At 33.4% G+C, this 11,358-nt stretch overlaps 1 protein-coding gene across 1 annotated transcript; it reads right to left on the reverse strand.

The window, feature by feature from the left end:
• Positions 1 to 905: 905 nt before the first annotated feature.
• Positions 906 to 10,380, reverse strand: LOC124374284 (sialin-like; the record flags this gene model as incomplete). Its single annotated transcript, XM_046832526.1, has 2 exons — positions 906 to 1,016; positions 10,111 to 10,380. Coding segments are annotated over 2 exons (366 nt in total), but the record flags the coding sequence as incomplete, so codon positions are not given.
• Between the last annotated feature and the right edge of the window lie 978 nt (positions 10,381 to 11,358).

The following is an 11,358-nucleotide window of genomic DNA, read 5'->3' on the forward strand; positions in this document are numbered from 1 at the left end:
CTGTAAAAATTTCCAAAACACTGCCCAAGTACCATTTAGAAGATGATTTGAATGTGTGCCATATATAACAGAGGTTATGATGAATGACGAAGTAAAATTTATAACCATGACACTTGATAAAAAAATTATCCTGGATATTTCATGGGATGGACATATCATTACAAATGTTTATCAAACCGTCAAATGTTTAATAATACTAGCAGTTACCAATCTCAGATATTCTGAAATATTCCAATCTTCTAATCCATTTTCGAATAATTGAACTTTTTGTTTCTAATGACACTTTAGAGGGTAAAACATATTCTTAAAAAGATGACTATGTGAAATGTCATTTTAATTAAGTATTTTCTGAGTTAAATTAGGTTAAATTATACTGAATAAGTGATGGGATTATGTTGAATTGGCCTCTAGTGTAATATGTGGTTTTAAAATAGGCAAATATTGTGAAATATAAACTTTTAGCAAAAACTTTTCTCAAAACAGCATTAAAAATAAATTTTGGACTCAATTTTTACAACTTTTTTTATTGATTTAGTGTCTTATTTACATTGAGGGAGCCAATAGATTTTTATTTTCAAAACCAATAGGTACCTACAAATGTTTTTAGTCACTTGCGTTCAATTTTTTTTTAAATTTTTTACTGAAATTTTAAGGGCTAACCAGACAGAACTCTATGAATACGACTTAAAATATGTCATTCCAGTTTTTAAACTATTAAGTTCATGCAAAATGCCAACTCAATCAGTTCAGTACCAAGTTTTTGCAGTATTAAATTTCCAAACAAATCTTTAAATAGGATAATAATGTAACAAAGTTATCAATAGATCAAACAAAGTGCTTCATGCTAATTACCATTAAGTCCAATGAATTCAGTCCAGAATATTGTGCAAGTAAAAAAAGAGAGACAAGAATTGTCTATTTCACAACTTACCCATCATGTTTGAAATGAATTTACTCCTCTCATTAGGCGGGATCCATTTGGCAGCCATGGGATGCATTGCAGGCCATGTAGCTCCCTAGAATCACATAAATATTGTAAATATATTTGAGAAATAATTGCTCAGAGTATTAATTTGTCTAGACTGTAACTGTATTCTTGTGCTTTATATGCAATACTCAAATACATGTAGCTATCTAACCTTTAGATCACAATTTCAGTTCATAAAATGTAAATGAGATCAAGGTTTAAAGAAGTTCTCATTGCGAGGTCATAACTATAAAGTTATAAAATACTTATTAATCATGAAGAGTGGACTACTGAACAATATAAAGCACATAGAACACAATTTTATAATTTATTTGAACTTTATAAGTAAATTTATAAAGTAATTTTTAAGTGGAACCTACAATATTTCAATAAATCCAGTTCTGACAAATGAGATGGCTAGACAAGGGCAGTCCTGGTAACCACCTTACTCTACCTTCAAACATTAAATTAGAACAGTCTATTAAAATAGAAACCAAGGACAAATCATTAAAAAATAAAAACCTGAAAAAATCCTGTTGTCCAGGGGATTTTACACAGTTGATGAATTACATCAACATTATATAAATAACATTGCATAACATTATATAAATAACTTAATTAAAAAATTAAGATTAACATTTTTTTAATTTTAAACATTTTTTATTTACAATTATATGGACATCTCCAAGGTTATACTCATTTATATTTTATATTATTTGGCTAGACAAGGGACCTGGCAGCTCTAGTAACTACCTTATTACCTACAAACACGCATATAATTACTTCTGAGAATCCTAGTGACGATCGTTGCATGTAGCCAAAACCTGAGGACCAATTTAATAGAGAACTTTAACCAAGGACGTAGGAAGGAAGTTAGTCCAAGGGTTCCGGACTCCCCCCCACAGATTTTAAATTTTTCCAATTACTTTTTTAGTAAACAAATATTATTATTTAAATAATTCAGTATTACTGACATGTACTGCTGAAAGATTGTTCTCAACAAAGAAAAGGGTCTAGAACTTTTTAAGGAACAAAATGGGGCCTTACTCTCTCTCCACTACGGGAAAATATCAGTTGTATGGACTGCCAAAAATTTTTTCCTGGCTACGTTCTTGACTTTAACAATTAACAAATAATATATTGCTGTCTGTTTATATAAGCATCAAAATGCTTAACGTTACCACCTCGTGTTCTATGAGTAACAATTCTTCGACTAAATGATACACACACATGCATGATCAAGTCAAGTCAAGTCTTTAAGATTTTAAGTGATAAGATAAAAAGGTAAATGGTTTGCCTGTATCTCCTGATGCAGTATCCCTTCTGCAAAACACATAAATACATGTCAGAATTTATTTCAAGGGAGAGTAGTTTCTAATTTTGATTACCATACAGGCAGGTATTAAAGAAATGTCTGTACCTTTAATACATTTATTACAATGTTATTTTTGTAGATACAGTCGGCAACCGTGCATAAACTGTCCTATTAACGATGCTATATGTAACATTTGTTCTAAATTGGGACAACACTCTAAGGTCTGTAGGTCAAGACTAAAGAAAAGCAACATTAAAACTTCTAATGCTACTACAACTATTCCATGCATTATGAATTTCCAGCTAAAGCAGTAAAACACAATGCAAAACAGTTAATAGTCCCTCTTAACAAGTATAATTAACAAATCATTCAGTCTGGCCCAATTCCCATTAGAACTGAAGATATCTAAAATCTACCTCAAGCTTAAAAAAGTCTCACTCTTTTTCACATTTTCCAAAATAATTGAGAAAATTGCACTGAGAAAAATGCTTACCTTTAAATTAACAATTTCCTAGCTAAGAACCAGTATAGATTTCTCAAGGGGAAGTCAATTGTTAGTATTATTTACAAGCTCGGTCGAGTTTATTACAGATTAATTAGAAGAAAACAACCATGTCTCTGCTGTTTTGCTAGACTATAGCAAAGCATTTGACTGTGAAGGATATAAATTTTATACTGGATATACTGGCTGCACTAGGATTTCAATGCAGGTCTAGAGATTAGGGTATCCAGCTATTTAGAAGGACGTAAGCAAATCGTTGAAGTTCAGACAACAAACAGCAATAGAAACAGTACTGTCAGATCTAAACCATTAACAGTGAAAAGAGGTATGCCTCAAGTCTCAGTACTGGATCCTGTCATGTATGTGCTTTTTACTAACGACTTTCCATGTTTTATAAATGACAGAACTGAGGATACAATAATGTATGCAGATGACACCGTGCTTTTTGAGAATGAAAACGCTCATCTCTTTTCTGACATTACACACACGATAGATATAGGACTCCAGTGCTACCACCATGAAACGACTTAGACGTTGAAGACAACACAAATCAACTTTAGTCGTAAACATGTAGAAATAAACAAAATTCACATCTCTATAGAACAGCAAACTAACTTTCTGTGCTTAACAATAGATACTGACCTTTCCTGGACCGCTCATGTTGACGTACAAAATAAGAAACAGCTCTGGAGTCTATGTGGTTTCATAGAATGAAATTGATAGTTCTGTTGGCAGCTAGGACAGTGAATTATGCTTTAATGGAATCCCACATCAGATACAACCTGATTGTGTGTGTGGGAAACTCCAAGAACAACCTCAAAAGAGAATACTTATCCTTCAGAAAATTGCCATAAGAGTAATAGCCAGCCTCATCCCATTGGAAAGCTGTAGAGAGGCTTACAAAACTCAAAATCTTGAGTCATGACTCTGTATATTCATGCAGTGGTTATGCATATTGATCAACTGGAATTGCCAAGAGGTGAGGACATCCACGCCTACAATACGAAGAACTACTGACTACCAAATTCCTCTTTATCATACATACTACTAAATACACCAAAAAATTCATCTTATGCAGGATGGAATACAACTGACTACTATAGAACCTGAAATTCCTACAAGAAGTAACACTTTGAAGACAACTAGCTTGTGGAACAAACAGTCTACATAATTCAAGAGTTCTTTGCCCTGACATTATAAATCAAGAAGGTAGGTGTTAATACAATACAAATTAGTTATATCTTCAGCATATAAAGACATAAACATAGCCCACCAAAGTTGATTACTATAAATTGAAAATACAATTATGTTGAATGTAAAATATGTCCAAATACTATACAACTTTTTTATACTCTTGTTGAACATTTTAGGATAAACTATGTTTTTTAAATTATGTAAACTATACTTAAAAGATTAAAATGAAGCCTCTGGTTTGTTTTTGTCACCCACAAAGATAAATTAACCCTCTATAATCAAAACGCCTATAGAAGAACACACAAGAAAAGTTGCCAGACAAACAAGAGGCTTGTGTTATGGACTTGGTTTGACCTTGCAAGTCACAAGGACACTCAATTAAAATCCCCCACTAAAATCGTTTAGTACAATAAGTTTCTAGTAGAGACAGCGGATGCTATCATCACTGTCTGCAGGGTGATAGTTGTTTAACATCATCTCTCGACTGCATGTGTTTCACTTACATTAGGGGAGCATATTGGTTAATAGGCCTCTCTCTGAATCCTACAGTACCCCCCACCTCTAGAGTTTTTACAGTGATGCTCGTGGTTTACAATTTTAAATACTCTTTGAGTTCTAATTTCTGTTTCTGATAATATCTGCACATTAGAATATGAATTTAATTTAATCACCACATTACTTGGTGCCTATTTTATAGCCTGATTTATTATTAATTAAAGTTTTGAAACAGAGCTCCTTTGAAGCATTTAACAACAGTTTTATCAAAATAATATGAAAACAAAACAGTTGTAGTAATATAAGTGTGATAAAGATTTATTCAACTAAATACAATTAACGGATTAAAAATCATTAACTATGTAATTACACTATCAATCTTGATCAAGCCTTTGACTGTCTGATTTTATTTGAAACTTAATACTAAATTTTAAACGAACTTGATGAAACAAATTTATCAAAATTGATTGACTGACATCAGGATTGATCAGATTTGAATGCCCAGTAATATGTTCCGCATATACATTTCTAAATGTTACAGAAACTGTATAAAACATTGTTTAAAGTATGTTGAAAAAGTAACAAACATTTTCATTAAAAACAATACATGTTCATTTATTTGTCTTAATCATCAAAGCACTTCTCAAATTCGATCTTTGTAAAGCTTTGGACCTTTAAGGTTCTTTTTTTTGGAAATAAAAAAAGAGCCGTGTCTGAATAATATGGAGGCTGGAGCATCATAACAGCATCTTTTCTGGTATTGGCTCCAGAATGCCTCCGCTAGGATGATTGAACCTTAGTTTAGACGTTATATTTATATACCCATGTTTCCTCACTTGTTATAACACGTTTCAGTAATTCTGCATCACCGATGACTTCATTTAGTGACTCCTGACCAACTTCCATTCACCACTGTTTTTTTTTTTTCAAAACTCAACAATTTTGTAACTAATTTGACACAAAATAGTTGAACACGTTTCATGCCATGAGCCAATTGATATATGCCAACATCATCAGAGACTTCTCTGGTCGTAATACGGCAATAGATAATGACCATTTCTTCCACTTTTTTTCACGTTTTCATCTGTTGTTGATGTGCTGGGGCGTTCGGAGCATTCGCCATCTTCAATATATTTACGGTCATCTTTGAAACCTTTATACAACTCATCATAGGCATTTGTTAACATTTCCCACATTTTGTTACATCTTATTTCATTTTTCACAAAAAAATTTTTTCAAATTCTTGGATCCATAAAAAAAAAAAATAAAACTGCTAAGTTCATAAAACACATCTAACCTTAACAGCTGCCATTGAATACAGCTGGAGATTTTATTATACTTCAAGAGCATGAGTACCGACATAATAAAACATATTGAATTTGAATTCTCCAAACCAGCTATGCTTAAAAATTCCCATTACTTTCTGAACACACCTTTTTGTAAGATTTAATATAATTTTTGAATTGGCATCAATAAGGTCCACATGCAATGCATTGTAATCTATTTATTTATAACATGCTTATGATCATTTAAGGTTTTTAGTTAGTGGAACAACATTTAAGTGGACATAAAATTTTAAGAAAGCTTTTAACTAACATCTGTTATACATTAGTTTAATCTTTGCCAAAGAAACACTTTTTAATTGAACTGATTAGACACAGAAGGAAAAAAATAATCACATAAGCCACTCTTTTAGGTTATAATAATTATTCATTTTATACAAAAAATTTGTCACAAAATAATCGTAAGATTATAGTATTCTGGATTAAACAATCTATCAAAAGATAATATACAAATTTATGGAGAATTGTAACTGTCTCATTAAACTAAAAATGAAAATTGATATTTACAAAGTTTATATTGGTCTTCTGTTTTTATCGCATCATACACCTCTTCCAAGATACTCTTCAAAGGTGTAAAAGGGTTATTGTAGCAGCCACTTCTTTACTTCATTCTTGAAACTATTGGCGTTACACTTCTTGAGGTCTTCTGGTAAGTGGTTCCACAGCTTTATTCTCATGTACGAGGGTTTCTCCTCAAACAGAGCCAGTCGATAAACAGAAAGATGGAAGTTTGTTATACTTAGAGTGTTGTAGTGATGGATGCTGTAACCTCTAGGTTGTCCACTTTAATGAACAAATGTTACGACCTCCAGAACATATATAGGTAGAACAACCTGCACTGATAAGTCTATAAAGGATGGACGACAGCTCCCTCTCAGTTGTAAACCAGCAATGTTCTCACTGCCCTCTTCAATCACTAAAATGAAATGTCAATTGACTGTTGAAGATTTTTCACACCATACTGTAGATGAGATTCAAACAGTGTATGGTATTTTGTTTTAGCACAGGCTGTATCACTTGTTTTTGTTAGTTTTGTTATAATACAGATCCCAGTATTCAGTTTTCTACTTAGATTGTCAATGTGCAGTATCCAGCTGAGGTTTTATCTACTAATATCCCTTCCAAGTATTTTGCTTCTGTCACCAGCTTTACACAGTTGTAAGTGAGCAGTTTGTTCCTTTCTTCTGCCCATATTTGACTACTAGGTTGTTATATTGCCAATACGGTACAGCCATTTTCATCACAATATTTGACTGACTTTCTAGCAGTCCAGCATATTTTTCAAACAAAAGTAAGACTATATTATCAGTATCGTCAGTGGCAAATTCTTCCATGTACTTAGGAAGGTAGGTCATGAGTAAAAATTGAGAAAAATTTATCAGGTTCCATCTTTTTAGTTTTTATATTCTTTTTCACTAATCCTCTGAACTTTCTTAACTTCTTTTGTTCTATTTGCTAATGTTTACAAGCCACATTGTTCCTTCATTTAATGATTTAACATGCTAAAATTAGGTGAATTATTTTTCCCCTACCATGACTCTGTACAAGTACAATTGTTCCCCTACACAACAATTTCTGCTACCCCATAGGTCCCGGTTTTAGTTACGATTAAAAAAAATAACACTAGGTGATAGAAAAGACCATAAGGAATCCTTTCCATGATAAAATTCTCCTTGTAAAATGTTTAGGCTTGCAACATTCTTCCTGGGAGACATTTAATTGGTCTCATTTTGATAGAATTTACTCAAATCATGATCAGTCCTGATCAGAGATTTATAAATAGGCATTTCAGTGTATGAAATGATAGTTAGCTCTTTTTGTACATTATAAACAGCTATTATAATATGCACATAAAATCTATGTAGACAATAGACAATAGACAATATTCTTTATTTGCAATTTCTTTAAGAAATACAATGGCGTCAACTTGTGGTAATCTTGCTTTACAATTTTATGTATCTATTTATTTATTAATTTTGTGTAATGTTTTATCATCTTATAAAAGGTCAAAAAACCCCTTGGTTGAGTATGAGGGTCGCTCCACTAGCCAGTTCTGAAGTTCATTTTTTAACTGGTTTCCTCTCTTGTCCTTAAAGGTTTTGCGGCCAATGTATGAAGGTTTTTTGCTAAATGTTGTTGTGTGGTGAATAGGAAGACTGTAGTCGGCTGCTCTCCTAGTGTTGTATGAATGTATGTCTTCATTTCTTGGAAGGTCCAGCTGATTGGTGTAGATGACAACTGCAAGTATGTAGAGTGATGTGACGGTTAAGATCTTAAGTGACTTGAACGCTTCTCTGCAGCTATCTGTAGGGCCTAGGCCTGCAAGTGTTCTAATAGCTTTTTTCTGGAGGATCAGGATTTTGTTAAGGTTGGCCTCGGATGTTGAGCCCCAAGAAATTAATCCATATCTAATGTGAGATTCTACCATCGCGTAGTAGGCTGTTTTGGCTAATTCCGGGCCTCCCATCCACATCATTCTTTTGACTACAAATATCCCAGATGAGAGTTTCTTGGTCAGTGCATTAATATGATCTCCCCAGGAAAGGTCAGCATCAATTGTAAGCCCCAGTAGTTTTGTCTTTTGTTCCGTTGAAATATTGGGAATATCTGGTATTTGTTCATGTCTTCTGCTAAAATTGATATGTGTGGTTTTGGATGGATTGATAGCTAAGTCATTTTGAATACAGTATTGGAGTGCTTTGTCTGTAGATGATAAAATGCTAGTTACTAATTCATGTGATGTGTCATTTGCAAATAGAGGAGTTGTATCGTCTGCGTACATTATAGTCTCTACATTGTCATCATTGATAAAAACAGAAAAGTCGTTGGTGAAAAGAATAAATAAAAAGGGGCCCAATACTGAGCCTTGAGGTACTCCTCTTCTCACTGGCAGTGGCTTTGATCTGTATACACATTTTTTTCCATTCAGATTTTGTTGAATTTCAGTAATTTGTGTACGATCTTTCAGGTAGCTAGCCACCCAATTTTTTGCTAGGCAGTCAATACCTAAAGCCGAGAGTTTTCTCAGGATGAGGTCATGACCCAAGCAATCGAAGGCTTTGCTGTAGTCAAGTAGAATAGCTGAGACATGTTTGCCATCTTCCAGGTTGTCTGTGATTTTTTCAAGTAAATTTGTAACAGCTGTGGTGGTGGATCTACCCTTGAGAAATCCATGCTGATTTTTTGTAATAAGTTCATTTCTTTCCATGTAGTTTAGCATTCTTGACAGAGCAATCTTTTCTATTATTTTTGAGAGTGTTGATATTAGCGAGATAGGGCGGTAATTCTCTGGTTTGATGAGGAATCCTTTCTTGTGTTTTGGATATATTTTAGCAGTTTTTAAAGCAGAGGGGAATTGTCTTGAACTAAATGATTTGTTTATTATGCTGACTAATGGAGGTGCTAGTTGTTTGGCACAGTGTTTTACGACTTTTGATGAAACCTCGTCTACTCCACAAGATAACTTGGATTTTAGTGAGGATATTGTTGCAATGACTTCCTTTGTGTTAGTAGGTTTTAAAAATAGTAACCGGGTATCACTTTGTGGGAGGGTAATTTGGTGAGTTATTATTGTGTTTTTAAATTGTTCGTGATTGTTTTCCAATGTGGAAGCTGCTATTTTCGAAAAAATATATGTATAAAGGAGGAATGTACTGAGAACCATTTAATGTGAAACAATCATATTCATGTTTATAACTTTAGCAACAATGAAAAACATACATTAACTTTTCAATATGAGGTAAATTACAAATGGTCACTACTGTATTACAAATATAGTTTAATAGTACAATTCAAATATAGTTTTACTATTTGTGCCAAAGTCCAAATTTTTTTGTAACACCAATAAATTTTACTGATATACAAAACCACAAACAAATAAAACAATTAATGTGTGTAAATTGTGTGTTTACAATTAAGGCCTGGTTAGTTAAATCTGGACTTCTAATACTGAGTGATTCTGATAAAATGCACATTTTTTTAGGGTTGGTAGAGGATGTGAATACAAAACACTTTTTGTCTAATATACATAGGATCACAAATGTTTCGTTCCTGAGCAAATTGAGAATTTGTGAAAAGCCATTTTGTAGGCAACAGGTAATGTTCCTTTTGAGATTTAGCCACGAAAACGTAACATCTCTGCATGATGAGTGCAAGTATCAGTGTAGAGTAGACAAACTAGTTACCAACATAAAGCCCAAGATGACTCTTGTGATGACAACAGCGATGTAGCTGAGTCTTGCAGCCATCGGAGTGATGAGTGCAGCTGTCAATGTGGAGCAGACAAACCACTTACCAACATAAAGCCCAAGATGACTCTTGTAATGACGACAGCGATGTAGCTGAGTCTTGCTGCCATCGGAGTGATGAGAGTGATGAGTGCAGCTGTCAGTGTGGAGTAGCCAAACACTCTCCTTGCACCGATCAGTTCCGCAAGCCGCCCTCCAGGCAGTTCTGTGCAGATGTAGCCCCAGAAGAAACTGCCTATTATGATGTTCTGTTCTTTAGAATCCCAGTCAAACCTTATCCCAGTGTCTACCTGCACATCAAGCAAAACAATATCATTATATTGTAGTCAACTCAAATTCTAACACAATTTCCAATATAAACAAAATATTTTAACACTAAATAATTTTTTTATGCTTGTAATTAAACAAATCTGACTATAATATTGAGATGTCTAATTTAAAATGTAATGAGGTACAACCATAAATTATTGTTTTATGAATATTGTAATGCATGACATTTATTATCTCGATTTTAAACTTCTCTTTAATGTTAAACATGAAATGTTCATAAACATACATTTTCTTTCCTATTTATATATACACATATTTTATACGAAAAGTTACACAAAGCACAACCAAGAAAACTAAAAAATCCATCCAAGAGTAAACTTGACAAGCATGAATGATGAGGATGGGAAAATGTACTTGAAGAAGGTATATTATGAGTACTCTCTTGACACTTTTCTCATGTCTATTCAAAGTTCTTCATTAGCCCCTATTAGTCTAATGAAAAGTGCATTAGTTCTGCAGTATTAAGCATTTTACATCCCTGATTCAATGGGTAAGCCAACTTTACACCTTAAAAAGTAGCGTACCTAGATTAAAACATCATAATTAGGTTTTTAGTGTATAATTCAGTCAGATACTAAGTAAAAGCTCAGAGCAAGGAAGGGTTTCTCGAATTTAGTCAATTTTTGCGATCTGGGAAATCTTACATAATAGAGGATGTGGAGTGGATATGATTTAAACATGCTCCCTGAGCAGTGCTGGATGGAGCTATACCATTAAACAGCACTTGGAACCAGGGAAGGAAAGTTGCCATGAGGGTACCACTTATTGTCCTCATGACATTAATCTGTATGTCAACCTCTCACATGGGCACTGTTCAGCCACTCCGGAGGGCAATATTCACCAGTGGGATATACCAGTCACAGAACTTATGCATGGCTCCATAAGACAATCCAGAAATGTTCTGTACTATACTACTCTGGTTCTCACTTCTGCTTCTGTTTTTATTGTATTATTTAAATGTGAGA

This window comes from Homalodisca vitripennis, unplaced genomic scaffold, assembly GCF_021130785.1.
Source record: "Homalodisca vitripennis isolate AUS2020 unplaced genomic scaffold, UT_GWSS_2.1 ScUCBcl_7755;HRSCAF=15563, whole genome shotgun sequence".
NCBI classification, from domain to species: Eukaryota; Metazoa; Arthropoda; class Insecta; order Hemiptera; family Cicadellidae; genus Homalodisca; species Homalodisca vitripennis.